Here is a 26,318-nt window from a genome sequence, read left to right on the forward strand (position 1 = left end):
GAAATGCTCCTTGGGTCAGCCCACAGTAAGAGCTGTTAAACACAAAGCTTTTCAGGATACAAAGAAACATTGATTATGATTTAAAATGAAACATAAAGAGCTCTTTCATCAAATTTTCTGATGTTGTTTTACTGCCACTTACTTCATTTGGCTTCCTAAGAAAAGCCATGCTGGTTCCCTCAGTCCCAGCAGTGGCTGTAATTACTCAAGTATCTACCAAGTCTCTTTTTTTAGCTCAAATTCCCTGACCTTGATTTTCTTCTCCTTATTTCATCCCTCTCTCATTTACTTTTTCCATTCACCTTTAAAATCTCATCAACTGCTTGATCCACCACACCTTTTAGACAGTGTTCTCTCACCCTTTATTCCTTCCTTCAGCTGGGAGCATTCCCTGTTCCTGAACTCTGAGACGAGGCAAGAATTCCTCCCTGCACACAGGTAATGATCCATCACCAACCCAGGAACCAGAGCTGCTTTTTCCATGAATATCCCTTTACATTTCTCTGCCCTAAGGTCCCCTGTCATTTTATTTCCCTGTTATTTGGACTCACAGGTGCTTTTGTGATTCTCCACAAGCTGATCTCGTTCTTAGCACCCTGCCATCACCTACTTTCTTACCCCACCACCTTCTCTGTGTCCTGTGAAAATGCATTGGGAAACTCCAGCTTCTGCTCACTGTCTTTCAAATAACTGCTCACCATGCAGGAACCTTCCCTCTTACCCTGTGCTAGGTTAAATGCTCCCTTGAAGGCATTTAGTGACAGAGTTTGCTGAGACCCTTTTGAAAAGGCAAAGACCCTTCAATCAGCTGGATCACCTTTTTCCAGAAATGGCTGAACCCTGCAAAATCTCTTGAATGTTTCTAAGGCATGAAACTACACTGACTCAAAGATGAATTATATCCCCTTCCTGACCCCCTCCCCATTTCCATGGCTCCTACAGGGTTGTCCATTACAGACTTTGAGACCTGCAGCTCCCAGATCACCCCAAATCTCTGAAAACCCCCTCAAAAGTGGCATCATATTTTCCAATACATTCAAGGAACAAGGAAGCACACTCAATTTCTGAATTCTTATTTCTTTGTGCAATGATATTTTAACATACCTGAACAGGGTTAAAGGATAATTCAGGATGGAAGGAACGTCAGGAGGTGCAGCACATGTTGCAGTTGAGACAGCCACCACACACAGAGTATCATCATACAATATCAGAAGGCTGCAAGCATCTGCCCTTCTTGTTCCTCAGCCCAGCCCTTTATCCCCTCCTGTTGATGCCCTGCCCCTGTGTGCCCTCTGCTCCCTTGGGTGGTTGCTCAGTGCCCCTGGGCTCTCCATGGCTCATTGCTGTCAGTGCTGCTCACCTGCTGCTCACAGCTGTGCCCGTGGGGATGGGCTGGGCCAGCCCCACCCCAATCACCACAAACTCTGTGCCTACAGGTGCCCAGTCCAGTGTCCTGCCAAGCAAAGACAGCTCTGAGGTCAGAGCAAGTAGCTCAGGATTTCAGCCAACATGTTCTCACAACTCTCCAAGGACAGAGGCTGGACGGGCTCCCAGGGCCACCTGCTCTAACCCAGTGCTTAGGGAAAAAATCATCCCTCATGTCCACTCAATGCTCTGTTTCAAATTCTGCTCCCTGCTCCCCCCACACCCCCAGGTAAAGAGGGGGTGTTCAGGTGTGCACCCCACAGTCCCACACCACACAGAACCTCCAGTGCTGCTCAGAGCTGCCTCATTACAGCAAATTTACCCCTTGGGCAGACCAGAAACTGCATAGAAGCTCTAAACCTACCGTGTTCAGTTAAACAACACACAACACGAATCTCTAATAATAATAAAAAGGTGCTAGAGTAGCATCTTTTGATTTGTCTGTGTTTCTAAAAAGGAACAGCATCTTCACTCAGTTTTTGGCTGTCAAAATGAAAAGTCAGCACCTACTAATAAAAATTAAAATAACAAAAATGAAAAGAGGGGAAAAAAAGGAGGAAAACCCTAGGCACTACAGATTCCATGACTGATAGAGCTGCAAATGTTTTAAAACAGTGGCCTGAAAGACAAGAATTAATTTGCTGAAAAATAGCAGATCTTAGTTAAATGTGACATTGTAAGTACAGAACCAGACAGATTCAGAAACAAGAACAGACACAGACTGGCAGAAGCAACATGCATTTTTAGATACAGAACCTCATCACCAAATGATATATTACATTAGTCCACGCAGAACAAAGAACCATTGTGTGTACATTTCTCTCCTACCAGATGCAACAAGGAGCAGGAAACCTACTTTGAAAAATAAATCCCTATGATGACAAGAATTCAATAATATTTTTTACACAGCTCCTACCATACTTCAAACTAAAAATCCCTCTATAGTAAAATGAAGGAACACCATCTATGATGGATTGCATTTCCAGGAATTTTCCATTAAATAAACCAGCAAGATTTTCTTTGCCCCATTTCCGTAGACGCTCTCAATTTTCTGCTGATGCAAGAACACATTTCCACATTTAAAAAGAAGGCACAAAACTGACACAAACATGTCACAAACAAACTCCATATGTTTGCAATTTTCTTACCACTGCTGGAAGCCTGCTGTGGCCCTGAACACGCTCTCAGCAGATAAGAATTAGGAGAGAACTCCTCGTCAGGGTTGGTGTCCATGATTTGATGGGACGTGTTGCTGTCTAGCAATGGCATCTGGCAGCTAACTGGTGGAGGGTTATGAGAGCTGGGCAGCTGGGCAGATGGGAGAAGGCTGGACGAGGATGTAGGTGGAATGGGACGACCTGGGAAAGAGGACAGAGGGATCAAAGATCAGCAATGAGAAAACCCCAGCAGCCAAGGCATTGCTCTGTAACCTTCCATGGTTACACTGCGTTACTGCCATGCACAGCCCCCCAGCCTCCCCACTGGCACCAACCTGGCCCTTTGGATCACATTTCCTGAAATTACATCCCATCTCCATATCTCTTAAAATAATAGCAGTGCACTGATTGTTTTTTTTTTTTTTTTTTTTATTTTTTTAACCAGGAAAACTGCAGCACAGGAATATGACAGAGGAAGGAAACAGCCCTACAAGGGGTTTCTTCAAGCTAAAAATGCTGTGGACCTTCCCAGATCCCACTGAGAGATGTGACAGGAGGGGACAGCAGGACTGAAGAGCAATTATTCCACTTTAGAGATGGGTGAAACTGGAACCTGGGCTGGCAGCTCTCAGTTCTGCTGTCCTTCCTCTCCCATTGCTCTGTTCACCAGAGCTGCAGGAGCAGAATTTCCTGCCCAGCCAGGTTGATTCCAACCCTGAAGCCCAATCCTTAATGGGTAGGAAATACCTCAGCCCACAGCAACAATATGGTCTTGGTCACAGAAAGCAGTGACATCAAGTCAACAACAAAAATGTTCATTAAAATGTTCATAATTATGCATCCCATTCTTTTGTGAAGTCCCCTCAGATTCCATCACATGCACACAGATGAAGACAGGGTTTTGGTTTTTTTATTGTGGTTTTTTTCCTTTTTTTGCATTGCAAGTTTATCTAGTGCATTGAAGAAATTCTTCATGAATAATTTAAATGTAAGAAAATATGACCTTTGTGATACTGCCAAAGTCTGTAAGGCAGAGATCTGCTACAAATGTTGAAACACAGCAAAACTACATAAAGTGCTGTATCTTTATTTCCATCATTCTTAAAGAAACAGGAGCAGAGAAAACACACACTGATTTTCTCACTAGTTATACTTTCATTTTTGTGAATCAAGGACCCCTCACTTTATATGAATTACCCTAAGGTTTGTACCATTAAGTAAATATATGGAATCACATGCAATTCCAAATGAGGGGGGAGAAAAAACAAGAAAATGAAAAGTTCCAGCTCCCACATATAAATTTTAATTGGGATGCAGCAATCAACCAAAGGCACACGTAGAAAACCACCAACTTTGCACTGCCTGGTACCAGCAAATAACATGAAGTACTTTCTTCCCTGCAAAAACTTTTGAAATAAAATAAATACCAGAACACAGGCAAGTGACTTTTATGATTATTTCTTATTATATTTTTAGCCCTGGATAAATTGATGAGATTGAATGACCAAGCTATTATATGACAGAAATAGATTTAAGCTCCTCCATAGTAACTACCACCTGCAATCTTTATGCTACAGAAAATTCAATATGCATTGAATATTTTCACTGTGGACTTGCATTTGTGAGGAAATAATTCTAATATTGATGATAGGAATAATTACTGTTATTATTCATGATTATGCTATTCTTATGAAATACAACCATGAATATCCTAAACATTCCAGAGATGTGATTGAGCAAAACCAGCTTCTAATTATTTCTTTGCAATGTGCAGAAAGAAGCAGAGAGGCTGAGGTTTGACACACCTCTGACAGGAGCGTGACACTCGTGCCCACTGTGTGCATTTAATTTTCACATATTCTGGCTCTGCTTCGACGCTGTGAAGTTGAAAGAAGCAGCTTTATAAATTCTAAATCTGCACTGACTGCATGTATCATATGGAAATATATTACTGTACTATAAAGCTGTTGGATGTGTGAGGGTATGAGATGAAGGAAAAGATTTTTTTTTTCCTTTTGTGGAAACTACATATGGTATTTTAGAGCAATTTAGGTACATTTTTGCAGAATATATTGAGAAATGAAAAAACCCTCAAACCTTGAGAATTCTTTTGTTGGGAATGCTAATGACATTGTTGCCATCATGAAATAATACAGCCCAAATCCCTGAAGAAAAGGAAAAATTTCTAATTACTGCAGCTCTGTTTGTAGCTGAGAGGAATGAGAAGGTATGAAGCTGTTAAAACGTGGCATCATTTTGGTGGGAAGTTGGCTCCTGAGGAAGATCTGCCCACAATCACATGCTAATGGCAAAACAGAGATGCCTGTGAGCCACAGAACCTACTGCCAGTCCACCCTCATCCAATAAACAGCCAAATTAAATTAAAACTTTTCTTGTTGGGACATTCTTGGCCTATCAAGTTGAGTTTTTTGGCATCTACTAAACATTAAACTCTCACTACAGCCTTACCTACCCTCTTTGAGGGACTCTTAAAAAATATTTTCTCTCTCTCTCTCTCCACTCCCAGCCCCTGAAACACAGGATCTCTTAAGACATCCAGCCTTTTGTAAAATTTGGTGGGAAATGAATTGAAAAATTACTAAACAGGAACAGAAAGACTCCATAAAGCTTTTTTCTCTTAAGAAATTAATCTAAGGGGTAACTATCTGTAGTACCACAGTCAAGAGAATGGCTTGTGAAAGTCCCAAAGTGTGGGGATGCAGTTAGGCTATAAAGAGCATGATACATGGAATTTATTTGTTACTATACACTCTTAAGTGAGAAATAAGGGCTTTGATTCACACATGAATACCTTGGTTAAATAAGTTCAATGTAACATTTAAAAGAACAGAGTAAGCTTTGCAGGTTCTATAAACCTGAGCTCCTTGTCAGACCATTCATGTATCTACAGACATATCAACAGTCATATTTTAAAACTTCTCAGCTCTTTAAAATATTCTAAATTTCCATTGCTTCTCAATGGGAATTGCAACACCCTACAGTCTATAAAAATACTGTGACATATGATAACATCATATTCTATTACACTGCTGTTTTTCAAAAGTTAAATCATAATAGAAGTTCCTACAATTTGTCTTCATATAGTAACATATTAAAGCTTCTCTGAATAAGTTTTTTATCTAGGTGAGGAGAATCCTATGTAATGGATGCTTACAGTGACAGCAATAATGTAATTGTGTAACACACTCAAAGAAACATAAACCAGATACAAATGCTAGAAAGGGAACCAGGCTTAAAGCTGATATATTACATTTTCAAAAGGGAATTGTATCAGTTCTTTTCTCAATATCTGTTCATATGCATGTTCATACTGCATATACTCATGCATGACAAAGACTGGTACAGATACTGAATACAGCATTTGGGAGGCATTTTTCAAAAAGCAAGCAGCCAAGAAGAAAAAACAAATTTCCTCTCCTCCCACCCCTTTCTCTTATCATTTATCTTATCTTCTTTTTTTAGAGTGAAGGAAGAAATGTGGTAACTCTTTATTCAGATTTGGGCTTGCTTTGGGCTTCCACACAACACAGCACCTCAGTCTGCAAGGGCCTTCTTTACCCTCTTTTTCACTTCTATTCCATTCTCCTTTTAAATCAGGTTCATGTTTCTTCACCAGCCCAGGAATTTTTATGAAACTATTCCTCAATTACTGCTACACTTTGAGTCCCTAATGCTTAAAATGTGCTGTAGGACCTACATTCAGAAATCAGGCCATGCTCACAGCTGGCAATGTCTCAAGCCCAGACAGGGAAGAAGAGTCCTGTTCATCTCAATCACAATAACACATTGGGAAAAGAGAGAGTTCAGTTGTTATTACACTGAAAGACCACACCATCACCAGAAGGACAAAAAAAAATAGAAAAGAAAAAAAAAAAGACTGCCTGCAATCACTCCCAGCATGAATATACATAAATAAGAGACACAATCAGAGAAGAGATGCAAGCTGCTCATCAGCTACTGAAGGATATTTGAGATATACTTTTCATACTCTCTGTTCCTCTTCTTCCTTTAAAGGACCCATAGAGTTTTGTGGATAAATAAAGCCCATGTGTGTGTAAATATTATATTTACAATATTACACCATGGTGCATGACAGGAAACAGGAACCAAAAAACCCCTCTGGAATTTAACAATTTTGTGCAGCAATCGTGGAAATATGCATTCCAAAATGCATGTGTATACTTTTTTATATACTGAAGTAAATTTACCCCCACAAATCTAGATAAACATGCATAATATCCAAAACCATAAGTTATTTTAACAGGTCTAAAGATGAATCCAGACTCCTTAAATAGCTATTTTGCCAATAATTCGGACAGGAGGGAAGATCACAACCTGTGGGTTGCCATCTCACACTCTTAAGTTATTTCAGTAAATCCTGTTATTTACCACCCCTGTGTCCCAGGGATGGTAAATACAGATGTCAAAGCTTCTTGTATCTGTAATGGAATCCTAAAGCTTTTTCCACTAGCAGAATCTCTCTTCTAAGGTTGGACATGTGTAGCAAACATCTGTGTAGTGTTCAGCCCTATGCATTTTCAGCATGAGTGTCATATACCCAAGCAGCATATTGATAACTGACATTTATGACAGCAAATCTTCCTATATGTAGAGGTTTTCATAAGCAAGATCAGCTTTCAAAACTTTAAACAAACGTTCATCTTCACAATCAAGGGGTTCTGATCTAATTGTTCTGTCCTTCTCTAAGGATATCTGCCAGTCAAGCACCAATAAACATAAATGCCCAGTAAAAGCTAAATTAGTCACATATATTGCTATCAATAAAGTCCCTTTGTTCTACAGCTCTGGTCATAGGGACCAGGGCTCAGGTAGAAAAGGCAGACACAAGCCAACATCTCCCTGTGCAATCCTTGGCAGGTTAGATTGCAGAAAGAAGGGAAACCAAGGTAACTTTTCAAAAAACAGCTCTTTGGAAGATGTAGTGGCATGCAAGTGTTAACGCAGGAAGCTGAGGAAGCAAAGAGTGAGAGCAGAAGAGTTGTTTCTCTGTAAGTGATGGCATCAGAAACACTGTGTAAAATACTTAATTGGCAATTAAGATTCTGACATTTACTGATTGAAGCTGCTGATATTCATGTTACACCAACACAAAGTATAGGACCCTGTGCAAAGTAATCCCATAAAATTATGTTAGTAACTTATTTGATGGACAGGATCATTAACTGCAGTTGCTGCATTGCTCATTTACACCAAAATTATACACAGAGGGCTATCTAACAATGGAACCGGGGATGTTAACTGGAGGTGATAAAAGAGAAGGATGAGATCTCGGCCTCCTTTGCCCCCTTCCATCAGGAAAGCTGGACAGAATCAGAACAAGGACCACAGGCAGGACCCTGTAACAGCTCACAGCCTCCTCCACCTAACACATTCACACTACATTTTCAAGTCAGCCTAAACTGAAACACCTACATTGTCAGCATTGCTAAGTTCACTTTAAAGAGTGAGAAAAGCTGCTAAATGTGTCAGGAAACAATTAGATTAGTAAGGTGCACATTTTTGCAGTGTAAAGCACTATAAAATAAGCAGGTAGCTGATGAAGGCGAAACTTTCCTGAGGTACAGCACATTCAGCAGACTCTCCTCTTCTTCCCCAGAAAAATTGCCTTCTGCAGAAGAAGAAAAATATCTCCTTTTCATATGTATGCACAGCACTGGCTTGGGCCCTCTCAAGCAGAGTTATATTTAATAAATTAAACAGACATTGTCCTAACTGGCACAAGGAACATCAATATTTTGTACTCGGTGAATTACTACAGTTAACTGACACGGGTGGGGAGCAGGCTGTGTGATTTTTGTAACTAAAATGGCATTTGTGCTTCCAGGCACAGGGGGCCAGCAGAACCCCAGCAGGAAAAGCTCTGCTCAGGAGGGAAAGTTCTTCCCCCGTGCTGCCCGCTCCCAGGAGAGGCAGGACAGCTCCCAGGAGTCAGCCAGCAGCAAGCAGCAATGCTCAGCCAGCTGTGCAGAGCATTCTCCCAACCCCTGACTGCAGACTGCTCTTCAAGTGCTGCCTCGAGAAGACTGACCTAGAACAGAGGCTAGGCAGAGTTAAAGAATAAAGGAGGCATTTATTAAAAAGCCTCAATGGATCCACCTTGGGCAGCACAAGAGCCCAGCCAGGGTTGCACCCAAGATGAACCCAAAATGCTCACAAAATGGACAGCCAGCCACAAAGTCTCTCACTTTTATAAGTTTTGGTCCATTTGCATATTGGAGTTGATTGTCCAATTATTATATGAAGTTCCATCCTCCTTGTTTTTCCTCTTGAATTCATCATTTATTTATAACGTTATTTATTATATTGTTATATTTTTGGACCTGGAGCTTGTAACAGTTGTCCTTGGTCAAGCTGGAAAAGGATTGCTCTGTTTACCTACCCTGTGGAGAGAGCTCACCCACACTTAGTGAAAAGCTCAGAGCCACACACTAAAGCAGCACGGGATCTGAAAAATATGAAAGCTAAAACTTAAGGCATCACAAGGGGGAGAGACCAAACAAAAGCCCCAAATAAATTATGTGAGAAAAAGAGGGAAAGGAATCAAACAGTCTGTGATCATTTTCTTCAGCTCCAAGTTGTTTCCTCTTGCCTAAACTGCTGCACTTCTTCTCTAGGGCAAACAGGATTCAAAAGAGCAAAAGATAAAGATACAAATCAGGATTTGGATGACAGAGAGTTATCACTGAAGAAAAGTCCTCCTGAAGCTCCTATCTCCGAAAGCAAGCAGGCACAAAACCAGCCAAGCTAAGAAAAAGATTTACACAGAGTCCATTTCACAAAAGTCAAAGGAGAAAACATGGTCTTCCTAAAAGCCCAGACATATTTTCTGACGTGTTTAGGTATTTTTCTGCATCACAACAGATAGTGGGGGCCACTAAGGATGCAGCTGATGCCATCACATCATACCAAGGAAAGAGAAAATGGTACTGAGACAATTAAAAGATAATAGCAAAAGAGAGATTTAGACACAGTAAGTCATCACCTGTGATTTATACAGCAGTGAATCAGCAAAGGCAATTCAGTACTACAAGTTTGTGTTTTTCCCATTTAGCAAAATTAGTAACTCTCTACATCTTGCTTTGTTTTCTCGACACTTGTTACAAAAAAAAAAGTTATTTATTTTACAAAGAAGCAAAACAACAAACCATAGAAATATACTAATATTTAATAGATTTCTTCTCCCTCTCCTCTAAAGTAAAACCATTACTGCACAACCAGGAATACAGTCTGAGAACTGCAGGTAATAGAAAAGGGAAAGATGAAGAACCCCCAGCAAGTCCTGATCCCTGTTTTTTTTATTTTTACAGATCCATTCCAGAAGCCTGTTTAAGCTTTATCTTCCTTAAACCATTTGACCTCTGTACATGATTAATATTTTCTGCAGTACTGCACATGTGTAATCTTTGAATATGGAAATCACTGTACCAACAGAAGATATTATCATTGCAAAAACTCTGCAGGAAAATGAGACTAACTTGGAAATCAATCACTTCTGACTTCCAGTGTTGAAGGTAAATTATTTTTTCTAAGCAATCCATCTACAAAATGTATCAGTTTTATGAAATTTGGATATTAAAAATAAGGAGACACTCATGACTTCAGAATTATCTAAACCAATTCAGTATGTAAAGGAATAATTTGCTGCTGTCAAAAGCTAATGTCACTTAATTCTTGTCTTGTTAAATCATCTGATGCCCCCTTCTTTTTTAGTTAAACAAAGATAAATAATAAAAGCAATTTACAGCTAGAAGATGTTAGGGTTTTGCAGCTGTTCAATGTCTTCTGGGCAGATTAGATTCTGTAATGAGAAGTTACAAGCCTCATTTTATAAAAGCTGTTGCTGTCTCGGGAAAAACATCAGTGAATAAGATTAGAAAACCCTTTTCCTTCATGAACCTATTACACTCACAAGCTGATTACTTGGCATATGTTTGATACCTTCATAGCTGGAAAACAGTAATTTGTTTCAATGATTTTTTCCCATCACTCATAAAGTCAAAATGCCTCCTCTAATATTACTCTGCTTCTGATTCAGCCAGGAAAACCAGAGACACATCCATGGGAGCAAAACTCTCACCAACCAGAATTAATTTAACTTCCCTAAAAAAGGTTCTACTGAACTAACTATAACTAACATGAAATTGTAACAACTTATCAGCTGCCTGTTCCTTGAGGGACAAAAATAACATTCTAAGATTAGGAATGTATTTGAAGAAACCTATTGGAAGATCCACAACCATATGTGAATGAACTTTATGCTAACTTAATATCATCTGCAGCTTTCAAAAATTGGGAAGAAAGAAAATTCCCTGTTTATCAATCTTACCAGCTAAACATTCGTTCAGGGAATTCCACTAACAAAGGGGTGGTAATTAGGCTCTGGGTAGGTAATTAGCAGGCTGTGAAATCTTCCCTCTCAGATCAATCTAGAAGTACTTGATTTGATCTTCATTCAGGGACACCAAGAGCTCTGACTGAGCTGGGCTACAAACTTGTTTCCACTATCCAAACACCTTCTGTTTACCTTCACCTTATTTTAGTGAAATTCTAAGTACTGTTAAACAACCACTCACACCATCTGCACTGCATATACTCCTGAATGTTGGCTTTATGTCTATTAGAGAAATTTATTTCCAGGGATGTTGCAACACTCAGCAATTCAAGTGCCTGGAGTCACTAATGGGTGGGATAAAGAACAATATCTTGAACAAACATGAGAAAACTCCAACCTGTAATTATCTAACAAATTCTGTGAGAGTGGTACCTAGTTAGTACTAACTGGTGGGAGCTGGATAATGATTATGGGATTTGTGTTAACTCTTTGCAGCCTACTAAAAAAAGCAGCTCCATTTTCTGGAGGCAAAATGAGAAATGAAAACAAGGCTTCACATGACCCACATTATGTAAATGGCCAAATAATTTAAATAATTTAAATAATATGCTTAAAATCTGCTCTATCATGTGCCAGTGTTATATTCTGGCTAATTCTGCTTCAGGCTATTAAAGTCTACTTTTTTTGGTTCCACCTACAGTTAAAATATGGTGTTGCTATTTGCTTTCTAAATGTGTGGTGAACACAGTTCTGAATTAGTGCTATCCCACTGCTGTGACACACTCCAGAGGTGTTTTTATTTTAGTGCTGGCAGATAAGGAGGTGCAGTCAGAACAGCAACAGGAGGATGGGAATTATTCTTCCATTATTCTTGATACTTAAATTTACATGACAATCTTGAGATTTCCATTTTCCTTGCTTCATTTGTTTTCTACTCTCAACATGCAGCCTTGCATTTCTTACACCACCCATACTGACTAAGCAGGAGTTTTGGGTGTACAAGCAAACAAAAACTTTGGCTTGCCAGTCCTCTCTGTCACTGGTGGGATTTTCCAAAGTAAAAAAGCATATCAGAATTTAACTTAAATATTTAACAGGTGCTGCAGATGTGCAAGACTGTTAGGATATTTTACACTGAACTCCTGTGTGCCCCTGCTGAAGTTACCACAACCTGTAACACTTCCTCCTTCCAGGCTGAACAACCATCCCAGCATTTAACAGCAAAGCACAGTGAAACCTCCACTCCAGTCAATGCAAACTATTTTTGCCTTCAGCACAGCCAGGGTTTCTGCAGTTTTCTGAAGTTCTGGAGAGCTTCTGAGCAGGGAGCAGCTCCTCCAGCTGCAGTCTTCTCCTGACTGCCATACCAGGCTGCTGTGTTCATGAAATGCAGGATAATCCTCTGTGCTCAGGTCTGGGAATACAGCCTGAACCCAAAGTGCAGTTTAAAATCTAAGGGGAAGTGAAATACTATCACATAGGGTGAGCTAGGCCTAACTAACCCTTTAAAATGTTTCTGATGTCTTCTGGTAGAGCTAGCTATACCCTGAAGATGGTAAGGAACACACCAAGTACCCCAACATAAGATTATGGACAACCTACCAAATCACTTACATATATGCAGATAAAATTTTGTTTTCATCTAGTATTGAATAAGGTTTGAAATATTTCTATCTCTGTAAAGGTGATTTCTAGTTCAGAGTCTGAGAAGTAGACTCAAATGAAGAAGCAGAATATAAACTACAGTCTATAGACCACACCTTAGCTGAAGACTGGAATCTGCTCGCTTTTCTTACATGAAAACTGAAAACTATTTATTCTTAAGTGAGGAGGTTTGTGTCAAATTTCCCTTTATGTGAAAAGATTTAGCCAAAATAAAACCTGAGTGGCAGACTACAATACAACAGTGATCAGGCCATTAATTATTTTACCACTGCTGTGTATCCCCATAATTAATGGCACTCTGTGAGACCAATACAGGAAATTAAAATTTCCTTTTAATGAAAAGAAATTGCAGACATGAAAGGCCACTATATGAAAAATGGATCTTGATTCTGCAGTACTAAAATAACCTGTAACCTGATTAAAAGGCATTTGGAAGCATAAAACTAGATGTGTTAAAAAGGTAAGAAATCAAAAGATTTCTTTTCCATTTCAGTTACACTTAAAGTTGCCAGAATGAAGGAATAAAGATACATGTTCTACCCCTGCAACAAATGGGCTCTGTTCCATGTTTTTTGGTAAAGCAAAAACCCCACTGAAAATCAAACAGGCTACAGGATAGCCTGCATGTACCATTCTGTATTTCAGCACAAACTGTATCTTTATAATAATGACAGTTTCTCTCATCTTTTCAGTCTTAAAGCACTTTAAAACTACAGCCCAGAAATACATGGACAAAGAGAAATTAAAGCAACTGAAGCTGAAATATGCTACTTAGGAATCCAAAGTTTGTTTACACCATTAGAAGGCACTCAAATATATATCCCCATAAATGACAAGGTCCCAGCAGCAAATTAACAGGAACAATTTTCCCATCTCAGGAGCTGTCAAGATGGGCTCTGTTAGCCAATTTATCTTACTCTAGCACATCTCTGGTGCTTGTCAATCAATATGTGAAACATTTGGTGTTGATTGCCATTTTTCTATCCACTTCCTTTTGCCTCTCGTACCAGGCAATTTACTGCAAGTCAATCAAGGTTGAAGCAGACCTTGTTTAAATAAAACACTGTTGAGTTCTTTTCACACCAACAATTTCAAAAACAGAATGAGCTGTAGCTCTTCACATTTACATTTATACTACTTTTTCTGTTTTTCCCAAATGCCATGCTCAAGCTATAAGTCATAACTAAACTCAGCTGAAGGCTTATGGAGAAATCAGTCAAGGAAGATGAACTGCATAGAACTGTAAATGCTTTTGCTGTCAAAAATTCAGGCTATCAATGGAGACAGACAACATTTAAAAGTACTTAAATAATCTGGGATTGTTTCTTTTTTACCCTTGCTTGAAGTCGGGTCTCCACACCAGAAAAAACAACTTCTAACTTGTCTGAATTTTCTTAACTCTGGATAAATATTTCAAACATTCATTTATGCTGGTACTTTAAGGTAAGAGGAGCTCACCTACTGCATTTATAGCTGTGGTTACAAATAAATGTATGAAGAAAGTCAATTCTCCCAACTAGAACTTGGTCCCACATTAAACACACCAGCTTCCTCTCCCAGCTTCCCTCTCACATTCAGATTAAACAATTACAGAACGATCCCAGGACACACCACAGCTGATTTTGGCACTACCTTGGCATCACCTGAAAGCAGTGAGGCAGGAAATAGAGCAGAAGAACATCCTTGGCACTATGTAACTTGACAGGTATACAACTGAAACATGCACTTACAGTTGGAAACACTGGACATTTTTCAAACTTTCTACACAGTAACTCAGTTTTACAAACAACACCTACAAAACCTCTCTACTGTGCTCAGTACAGTTCCAGTTTTTAGGTTCACCACAGACTGCAGAATTAGCCCCACAACCTTTCACACCAGTGGCACACAGAACTACTGTCTGCTGAGGTAGAGCAGCCATTAAACACCTGCCAGGCGCTACAAGTACTTGTAGGTACCTCAACTAGAGAGACTGGCATCCATTCATTAAGCTTAACACCTTTATTTATTATATCCCCATATGTACAAGAGCAACAAAAGAAACTGCAAGTCAAACCAAGTCCTAAGATCCTCAAAGCAGCAATCTCTTCTGGGTAACACAGGACATACTCCTTTAATGACAAAGAGAAAAGAAAGTGACTATGTTGCTGATATTAGTGAAATGATCCACTCCTGCCCTTAATTCTGAAAGACACAAAAGTGCAAGACATTCAAAACCTCCACAAGCTTAACCACATATACATATGTTAGCATACATGGAAAATACATTATTTTATAGCTATATACACACACACATAGAGTAAATACATCACTCTATGTTAGAAAATGAATGGTCATTGAATGAGGAAAAAATCCTCAGTTTCTTCTCTGGTAACAACTTACAAATTGGCAACAACACCCAAATTGCCTGTAATTAACACCTCGTAAAATTTATTGACAAGAAGATCCCTGGTCATTTGTACTTTGGTATGAGACCTAATATCTTTTTCATCCATTGCACACAAAGAAAATAGATAAAATGCCTGAAACAGAGTCAGAGACTGAGTGAAAAATAAAAACAAGTGTATTACAAGGCATATACAATCACCAGTCCCATCTTGAGCAGTGTATTTTAAAAATCCTAGCCAGCATAACAAACACTACAACTCAAATGGGATGCATTTCACTATCTTTTGCAAAAAGAATGTTCCAGATTAATTATAAAATAATAAATGTTAAACAGTTTAGAGTACTAATCTCTCAGGAAGGAAAAACCTCTGCTGTTTATCCTCCCCAAGGGGCAGCTGTAGGTAACCCTTCCTAGGCAGGCCCCAATTAAAGGATCTTCCTTTACTCTGCTGCAAGTAATAGGTGAAAAACAAACAAACAACCCCAAATTTCAGTTAACAATAGTTAAGGTATACCACCTATATGGATGTTCTATAAACATCTATAAATATAGACACACACAAGTATATGTGTACAGGTATATATGTTCAAGTATATGTGTATGCACACTGGGATATGTGGGGTCCTAACACCACCAAGAGTTGATCTTTGAGTTTTCAGAAAAAACTCTAATTAGCCATGAGAAGGAAGTTATATGTTTTACTTGACACTGCTATCACTAAAACAAAACAAAAAACAAACCCAAAATCAACAAACCAGCAAGCTGGAGGTATTACAGAGTATGTCCTGCAAGTCAAAACCAGTTACCCTGATTTATGCCACTATGATCTAAGTTCTGCTTCAGTAACAATAGCCAGGAGCCTGCAGTAAAAACTATCATAAAAGTAATAAACAATTCCAGATTGCCAGTTTTAATTAAGGGTGATTTCCCTGCTGTCTTCCAAAAGATGCCTCCTACACTAAAGCACAAAGAACCACACTTATGTAACATTTAATTTAGACTTTTCAGTGATTTTTAGCAATAGGAGACCACTTAAGACATCACAAAATTTCCCTTTAATTTCTCTGCACCTATCTAAAACATACCTAGAGAAAATTCTTCAGAAATCTCTGGGCTTCTCTGGATCTAAATTTTGCCACAGACCAAGGCACGCATGAGATTTTTACAGTCCTCTCAGCTACGTGGCTGCTACTCAGAGTTTGCAGAATGCTCATGTCTGGAATTCAGGTTTACAGCTGGGCTTGGTCAAGTTATTGGAAAAGCATTCTCTCCAAAATAAACTCAAAGACAACAAACAACCCCCTACACCTGCTTAGGAAGTGTTTCTCTTGCTCACAGCAGTGCCTGTCTTTTCATGTTGTACCAATTTTCTGCTATGTGCTCTCTGACTCTGAATATAAAAGGCAATATAAGATGTTTCTGCCACAGAAGGAAGCAATAGGTGATGGATGGAGTTATTTATTAACTGAATGCCCTAATTAAGCAACTGGCTCAGGTCAGAGCAGTTCCCAGCCTGCCCCCTCTCTGCCCAGCCCCTGGTCCTCTATCCTCCAGATCTTAGACTTTCCACTGGGGCCCTACAAAGGCTGAACACAAGGTTTGATGGATTTTAGGGAATGTAGATGAAGTTAGCAAGACAGAGAGGCTCAATATAGAGAGAAGCAGTGCTCACTGCCGGAGGGTTACAGAGTTAGTCACCATCCTCTCTGAAAATGGGATCACATATTTCACCATCCTTACCAAGAGGCAAAAGTCCAGGACTTTTATCTGTTCCTACCCTCTTTTTTACCCTCCAATACCAGATTGCTTAAAACCTTAATTTTAACAAGAATCTGCAATTTTAGCTGCTAAGAGAACTTCACTTCCCTGTCTCTACAGCCCCAGGGACTAATTGAAAAGATTACCTGAAAGGCTTGAGGTCTAAGTGCTCCAGAAAGAAAAACCTGCTTAAAACAATTTCTACAAAGAATGCTGACAGAAATAGGAACAACTAGGAGATCTTCCTGTCAGGGCAGGGTTGTGCAATCACAAATGAGAGCACCCTGTATGCTATCATGTGTTGGAAAACCCAGTAAAAACACAGCAGGCTTCAATGATTTATTTTATTGCAGTACACAGAAGGGTGATAGATAAGGAGCTTGTTTTCACTACAAATCACAGATCTGAAAAAAAGTCTTGATCTAAAACTATTATGAACTAAGAAGGGGCCAAGTTTTCTTCTGTCCTTGCTAACTTGCCATGGTGAAAGATGAAATTTGTTAAGTGTCTAAGGCTGAAATAATGCTTCTCTCAGCTATTGTGGAGATCATCTAAAAGTGAGATTGAGGAATAAGTGGAGTAGATATGTAAGAAAGAGTCAAAGACAATTTTAAAAGATGCCATTTTACCTACACTTAGTGAAATGAAAACTAGAGAATCCACCCTCCTCTTCCATCAGAAGTCATGACCCCATCAAAAACTGATGTACAAAATGGTTCCAGCAAGGTTGGTTAATAGAAATAATACATCACTATCCAGCCCATTTGGGGCTTTTGTTCTTAAACACTTCAGTAAATGGGCCTGTTTTTTAACTCCAACAGATAATTATGAAGTGCAATAAAAAATTCAAATTATGTTAATAGGCCAGAGAACAACGGCTGTTTCTGAAATCACTGGCAATTACTAGACATAATGGTTCTCAATTAAGCTGGAGGGTATTTTCAATCGTTCATAATTCACTATTTTAAAAGTATCATAAAAATATATAAATGTGAGCTGTTAATAAAACTTTCAGACCAACCATGTAGCTGTGTGTCACAGAAAGTAATACTTATTTTATTTTGATGTTGCCTTTTCCCTGGTGAATGATATGTGAATTGTGAGTGAAGGGAGTGTAACTACCTGGGATTTGTTTCTCTCAGTGCTCCTAAGTGGAAGAGGAGTGATATTTCTTTCTTGAGCAACTTCAGTTTCCCTTAGGAATACATCAGCAATCATACATGTCTTTACCAATTCTATTTTTATATCCTACAGCTCACAATAGAAACTTTAATGCATATGTGGATGTGAACCAGAGGCATCATGCTTGCCCACTTTCAGATTGCTATTTCACATATTTTTCAAGGCAATAAAATGGACCAAAATAGAAAAATTAAGGCCTAAAATCAGAAATCTTGAGGATCACGAAACAGTAAATCCTAAGCACCATCTTTCAATTATGAGCCTGATTCACAGTAGATTTCTACCAAATCAAGTAAAACAAATAAAAAATGAAGCCATTAAGGAAAGATCAATTGGTGATAATTACTATCCATACTTCACTAAAACTAGCACTTACTTGTCCACCACATGTTTAACCTTGCATTAGGGAAATAGCACAGCTGCAAGTTGCAAAGTTCACATTGTAACTTTACTACATATAATTAATGATCAGTGTTCTGGAGACATGCCTGAACTACCTGAGTAAATGTATTTGAACACATGTGTACATTTGTTTTATTTATTTATTTCCAAATCAATGACACCTTAAAAACATTTTCTCTAATTCAGCCACTTCAACCTTCCTCCTGCCAAGAAGAAAAACTTCTTTGATTTTTATTCAAATACATTTGCACACATATTCCTGAGAAAGAGTAAATCATTCAAGAATAGTTCCTAACTGGAGAAATTCATATTTTCATATTTAAACAGCAACTCAAAGATTGAAGCATGACACAACAATTCATCAGTGGAAGAGAGCCATTCATCATCCAGACCTCAGGATCTGTGGAGAGTCTTTATTGCTTTGACCTCATTAAAACGGGTGCAAACCATGATGTAACATAAATCTGAATCTCTAAATATTCTCCCCCTTCATTTTTTAATAGCTCCACACAAAGGGAAAGGTTAAAACCAAATTAAAGAGATACGAATGCTAGTAAATACAAATATAGTAAAATTGCCCTAATGAACTGTTAGTTGTTGGTTTGAGCCATTTTACTTTTAAAAAATTACATCAATTTCTGAATGAATTAGTAATTAGATTATTTCTTGACCTTCCTTGGTTTTTGTTTTGTTGTAGGATGTGGTGTATTGGCATTTTTTAGTCCCTTCATTTTTATTTCCTTTTCTCTTTTATTTCTCTCACTTTTAGTCTCAAACTTACAGCTAAAGTAAATCTCAAGTGTTACAGCTGGACAAAGCTATCTACATAAGGACTACATTGTAATTCAAACTTCATTCCAAATGGGACAGAAATACTCTGAACTCATTCCTATGCAGAAAACACTTGTTTTTCTATCTCATTAAGATCATCATACAATATCAACAGATGCTTAAAAGCCTCTAGTGCTCAAGGAAATGTTGAGAAAATTGAAACAGAAGTACTTATGAATGGTAATCTAATGGATCTGCAAAGATTTTACTTTTCTGTACTACATCCACCAAAACACACATATCCCAACACTCCCTCCACCAAAAGCCAAAACCTGCCATTAAACAGATACCATTTTTATGTTATTTCTTACTGGTTGGCACTGTGAGCAGGAGTTCATCATTTGACTTCAGAAAAAAGTAAAAATAAAAGAAAACAGGCTGGGGGAGAAGTGTCCCTGAATTGCCCATGCCCACAGAACAGAATATTACCATTACATTATAATCACAGTAAACAAGCATCTGGCTGTCATTTAAAACACAGCTTTTCTCTACTGGTAATAAGAAACATTTTCTACTAATTTCTGTTATCTGTAAATCTCTCTTGGCATTCCAACCCTGCACTTAATGTGCTGCACACTCTCCACTTTCTGCACAATGAACACTGCCATCAAATGTCAGCATGTCTTCTTGTTATCTTCAAGATAGGCAGGGATTCACTCAATGAACCAGCTAGAGAGTAAGAAGATACAGAATAAGGAGATATTTATTATGCCACAGATATTTAACAGAAACACACACACATATTTATGGTTTTTTTTTTCCTTTTACACCAGGGAAATAATCATAATCATTTGCAAAAAAAAAAAAAAAACCCACTACTATTTCCTGGCTAGCTCTGTTAATTTAATTGCAGAATGGGAATTGAAGGCAAGTTTAGATCAAGTTATGCATCCATCTACCACATCTCTACAGGACATCAGCCCCAGGGTAATTGTACCTGCTCATTTTCAGGTACCACTCAGAAGCTGAGTTTCAAGCAACTGCCCTATTTTGTTTTTCATATAACCTGTTCTTTTAGACTGTTGGAAAATTAATCTGCAAATGACCCTTAAAAAACAATATGAGCACAGTGCACAGGTGAGAAGCAGCAGCCTTGAAAAATTAAACTTGTGTAATAAATTTTCCTTCTTGATTTAGTAACTAAAAGAAACCCACTTGACTGAATTCACTGGTATGAAGTCAGTGCAAGGAATGTCACAATTCTGCCACATGTTTCAAACTTTAAAATGGACAAGGTGCTTCATATGCATCAGGAATAGCAATATTTTGGTTAAATAAAAGAGAATTTTTAAAAGTCTTGACCTCTAATTGAGTGCCTATATCTTCAATTTTTATTAAACTCTGTGTCTTATTCTCCCCTCATTTAGATGCTTGCAAAATAAATATAATTATATCCAACTTAAATAACTTTGGAACCTTGAGCTGCAGGTGCTGGTATGCTGTATCTATTACCATATTTTAAACCCTTTTAAGAAGATTGCATTAATTTCTATGATAATTTAGAGCCCATAATGCATTCCAAGATGTGAATAGATGTTAATCACCAAGGAATGATTCTCCTGTATGCTAACGAAGTCATGCTGCAACCAGTAACTACTACTTTTAAAATTCAATATTGCCTCTGAAAGAGTTAGATTAAGATTTGTTAAAGTAACTATACCCCTGATATGGGTTTAAAAACCCCAAAGTAATTAACAACTACATCAATAGCTAATGCCTATCTACAGAAATTATTAGGACAGAAAATGTTTATAGTTTTCAGCTCATTCCTTGCCTGGGATTATTAAAACTTATCCATGCATATTCAACTTCTGCCACCACCACAGACCAGGACAGCAGCCAGCTCAAAGACAGCAGGCAGAAAAAAGGTTTTATTACTACAATGATATTGTGTTTAATAGTACAGATACATCACTGAGGGGAAAGCTGACAGCTGTGATTGCAGAACTGTTCTGATATTTGGATTGCTAACATTCAGCCACAGTTTGCCTCTCATGTAAGTCAAAGCTCAGTTTGTTCCATCAGCCTCTAACAGAGCAGCATTCAAATTGAAATATCTCCACAAACAGGTGAAAATTTGCCATGTTTTCCTGGAACAAGACAGGAAAACACAGCTTTTCCCCAAACTAGAAGTAACTAAGGATGCCTTTCTGCAATAACCTGCTCATCGTTGCTGCTTCTGGACAGCAATCAATGTGCTGGAAGAAAATCAGCTCCTATGTGAAATATGAGTAAGAAAAACTTCAGAACACTTTGGGGGGACTTCTAGATCAACTTGTGTTATGATGATTTAAAAGACTTTGCACTCTTTCTGGCATCATGCTTGACACTGCTGAACACTTTCAAATCTGCTGCCTTCAACAGAAGTTCATTATGCCTTTCCAAAATGTGTCAAAAGGTAGCAGATAAAATTTAAGACAGCTTAAAAGGTCCCAAATCCTCTGAAACCCAGAAATATAACATTAGCAATGTAGAACAAATTTGACTTTTGAGATACAGTGAAGGATTCTGTAGAAGAATAATTTATTTACTCTTCTTTTACATTTAAATAGTTCACTTTACAAGATTAACGTCTAATTGAGAAATTAATTATTTGATTCTTTACCTTTTTTTTTAAACAACAATCTGGGATAATTTGATGGTTGTGTATTTTTGTAGCAGCAGTCAATGCCATTTGAGCAGTGACAGGATTTAAACTGCCACCAATACAAATTAAATCATTAGCTGCTAGATAAAGAAAAATTCAGAATCTTGAATTTCAGTCTCAGGAGACAAGCAGAGAAAGAATTTATTCTCACACGTTTTATATAAATAATCACTTAAATCTGTACTTGTTAAGTACAAAATATGTGTTAGCATAACAAAGTATCTGGTTCATATAAATGTGATTCTTGCCTTTCTCACTGAAAGAGAATAAACTATTAACAAATTATAAAACAAAGCAATGGCTTGAGGAATTGAATTGCTAAACAAGCAAAAGCAGTATATTTACTGAAAAACATTAGAATGGCTACAGCAACTTATAACCACGAGTCACACAGAACTGTAATAATAAAAGTACTAAAAGGTGAATAAGGACCTAAGCAAAAGGCTCATTGGAGAGCAGTCAGTGAAAGATGATGCAGGGAGTTCATGGCCCCAGAAACTCAGCACTTCCTCCCCTTCCAGCTGCCATGACCTGGAATGACCCTTCTGTGCTTGCAGGAATTTCAGACCCCACGGGCTCACAAGGACATCCCTGAGCTTTGCTCCCTTTTCCCCACTGGGTACCAGCCCCTTCTGCAGCTGGGTCCAGTGGGGCTCTGCAGGGTGGGACAGGAGCAGGCAGCCCAGGGAGGGAGGTGTGACAGAGCACCAAAGGGATCCATCCATCCATCCATCCATCCATCCATCCATCCATCCATCCATCCATCCATCCATCCATCCATCCATCCATCCATCCATCCATCCATCCATCCATCCATCCATCCATCCATCCATCCATCCATCCCATCCAATCCCCCTGGCCACAGGCACCTCCAGCTGACAGCCCTGGGCTGCCCTGGAACATCAAACCTTCCTTGGGGCTGAAGGATGCAAAGGGGTCTTGGGTGGGGGAGAGACTTGCAAACCACAGTGGAAAAGGGGAAAAGGACAGAACAGAAGTGTGGAGTTGTAAAATGAGTCAAAATCCATGATTTCCTGCTACAGCAGACCCCAGACATTCTAACAGCATAGTCCAACAACACAATCTGTTCTTAAATCAACATAATAAAAAACCCAGACAAGACTTGCTATTTCATTTGCTGCACCTCCACCAATTACACTCAATATAAAGAGCTGAAATGAAGAGGAAAATCAGGCCTGCCCACATAGTGGAGTAGGAGACAGAGAAAAATAGCAGAAATTAATTTAGAGTACTCTCACTACAGGAAAAAAACGCATGCTACACTTGGTCAGAAATCTTTTCTTGACAAATTCATGCTTTACACAGCTGGGAAAACGAAAGGGCCTGAGCAGGCACCAAGATTTACGGATGTCCCTGGGAGTTCTGGGGTCTCCAAAAGACCAAGAGGTCGCACTGAATTAACACCAGCCACAGGCACTGAGGAGAGGAGCAGGGAGAGCAGGACACAGAAGTATCTGTAATAACTCAGTACACACAGGGACTCCTCTATTTTGGCTCACAAATTCTCCTTTCCTGATGTCAAGTGGCTAGTTGGGTAGTTCAAACAACAAGACAACCAGCAAAATGCAAACTGAAATTATTAAAAGTAGCAACAGTTGAATAATGATGATTTGCTTGTTTTCCTTGTTAAACAGGAAATGTAATTTCACTGATGATAAGCTTTAAGGGCTGCACTGCCAGCCATTTAAAAAATGTGGAGTCCTTGACTAAAAGGTATGCAACTTCAGCCCTTAAAGGAATAATTGTAATACTTAAATCATGAAAACTTTTTTTTCCAAAATATTTTCCTTTAATTGCGAAGTTTAAGAGGAATTTTCTCTCATCTAATTTTTGATCTCAGTCAACCCACAAAACACCTCAGCTAACATTAGGAAGAATTTTCCCATTTACAGCATCACATTACAGTATGTGTACTTTATAGATTTTTTTATGACTTATAATAAAGCATTTGCCCTTTGTCACTGTCAGAAGTAAGACAATTACTGCAGCTACCCATTCAGCCTGCTGTGCTGTATGGTTGTCTGGCATATCTTAGAAAATGAACTTTTTAAAAAATAGTTTTAACTTGAACTGCACAATGGATGCAGTTAAAAAAGACTGCATAAAAAAAATGACTGTTAAAAAAAACTCCGTATACAGCTGGAAAAGATATTCCAAATTCCAAGTATAAAAAAATGAATACTTAGGTAGAAGAGTTGAAAGCTGAAGACCTGTTTAAAAATTAAAACCAGGGGTGACACTCAGAACATGCCAACCAAACAGCTGATCAGCATTATTCTTTAGGACATCTCTCCTTTTTAAAGTAACAGCTTTGAGTCACGTTTCTTTTTCAAAGCCACAATTTCCCAAACTCTCTTTCCCCATCTAGGCTGTACTACCTAAGAAACAGCTCCAATATCCTTTTTCTCCCTTGAATGGCCATGCATATTTTGCCAGAAAGAGGAAAAGTCGAATGCATTTGTGCTGATGCTAAATGTTAATAGATTTGCCTAAATGTCTGCTAATAGCACAGCTAGAATTAGCTAGACTAGTAGTGCATGCCTAATGTGTTGTTTTTGTTGTTGCTGCCTTAGCTGTTTTCCCCTTTTTTTTCCCCCCTCACAAACAAAAATAAAGGCATTTTTAGTAAAATGTTCCTATACATCTGCAGCCTGAACAGCAGCCGTGCCACCACCGTGTGGCTCTGCCATAGCATCGCTGGGATTGTAAATCCCAACATTCTGCTGTTCCTTTCAATTAAACATGAAAAGTTTAATGTTTTTGTAAATTAAACATGAAGCCCTGACTTTGCCAGCCAAAATATGTCCTTCTATCACCTCTTCTAATTCCTCCAGGTCAATTCTTTTCTTAGCTTCACACAGTCAGAGGCTGATGCTCTTTTATTATTGGCGTGTACTTTCAGAATGTTGTGGAAGAACAAGGCCTTTGAAAACATTTTCTACAGGCCAAAACATTTAATAAATATGTATTACATTCCCAGAGCTCTAATTTGCTTAGAATCACAAAGCCATTTAACACATGTAAAAGATTTTCAAAATAAACAGTTCTAAGTGGCTTAATTGAACAATTGTATTTTTAAAACTGAATAGCCTGTGAAAATCAGATAATAGTGTACATTAAAAAAATCTGATTTACCAACTTGTTTTTGCAGCCAGTGTACAAATGCACTGTTTAGTCCAAGTCTTCTATTGTTTCAAAATATAATTTATGTAAAAATATCTTAGAATATACCCCCTTCCATTTTTATAAAGGAATGCTAACTTCCAATTGTCAGTTGACTGAGCCACTTTGAAATATTTTATTTTTATACTTCCTACTGTTAGGAAGTGTAGAACAGATTTCCATTCCTTCTATTTCTGTTCAAAGTATGTTAAAAGGCTGCATTCTGACTTTAGGCTGCAGACAGAGCATTTACTACTCATTCAAAACACACACTGGAGAGCAAAAAAGCCAATAGTTCCTCCAGATCTAAGAAACTTTCAGATCTTTAATTAGAAATTCTGGTCCAGAGTCTAACTATGATAAAATTAAGCAAAAAAACTCAAATCCAAACCTACAAGTATTTTAATTTATGCCAATGGGAACGCACGACTGTGAAGGAAAAATAGGAATCAAGTCTGTGATTATATTACCTTTCAGAAAATTTGTTAGGATGTTATTAGCAAAATGTTTATTTGTTAATTATAATTTTAATTAACATACAACAATAAATTATCTTTGCCACAGTTCTGCAGATATTTCCCACCCTTGAGACTTAGCTATCTCATTCTGTATCTATAAAGCTGACTGAAGTTATACCATGTGAGCGCTTTGCTCACAGAAAATCCTCTGAAACTTGGAAGGAGGAACGTGGTGTTGCTCCAGATGCCTCTGCAAACCACCACTGAATAAATGCAAGCGCTCCCATTCTTGGAAAGAACGTCTCAAACCTGATTGTCAAGGAGGAAATGGCTAATTTTTCATTATTTTATTATTTTTAAACTAATTGCTACACTGCTTGCATAATCTAATGCTGGTCAAAATTAAAGAGAGATGGCATGACTGGGAAGGGACAGCCTGTACAGACTGTTCAGGCCAGATCCATTTGCTATCTTTGGTGTCACCTGTTTTCTTCATCTCGGTGACCTGAAATTCTCCTTTGCATACAGTTTCTGTTAGAGTACATTATGTGCAATTTTCCTGCAAAACACAGCATGTTCTGCCATGTCAGTAAGACATGTTAAGAAGTCTAGATGTGGGAAGATGCTTTCAAAATGAGCTGCAATGACCATGGCTTGCCTGTGAGCCCTAAGTTTATGGTACAGCTTCTGGTTTAATTTTGGCAGCGCTGCCTTCGTGACCTCTCACAGAAACCCCCCTGCCCCCAACACAAGGTGCATGGATAGCTCTCCAAATCCCAGCTTTCCACGAGCCAGAAGGCTCAGAGTAATGCAAACACGAATGTCTGAAAGGCAGTTATTGGTTGGA

The 26,318-nt window shown here is 38.5% G+C and overlaps 1 protein-coding gene across 6 annotated transcripts in view; it reads right to left on the reverse strand.

The window, feature by feature from the left end:
• The window catches only part of TENM2 (teneurin transmembrane protein 2), a gene marked incomplete at both ends in the record, with an annotated part of 473,693 nt that overhangs the window by 217,148 nt on the left and 230,227 nt on the right, over window positions 1-26,318 (reverse strand). For all 6 annotated transcript variants that reach the window (XM_084215965.1, XM_084215964.1, XM_084215963.1 and 3 more), the window contains one exon: window positions 2,574-2,783. In XM_084215965.1, coding sequence (XP_084072091.1) covers window positions 2,574-2,783 — 210 coding nt within the window. The remainder of the gene's footprint in view (window positions 1-2,573; window positions 2,784-26,318) is intronic.

This window comes from Fringilla coelebs, assembly GCF_963513975.1.
Source record: "Fringilla coelebs genome assembly, chromosome: 15".
Lineage (NCBI taxonomy): Eukaryota > Metazoa > Chordata > Aves > Passeriformes > Fringillidae > Fringilla > Fringilla coelebs.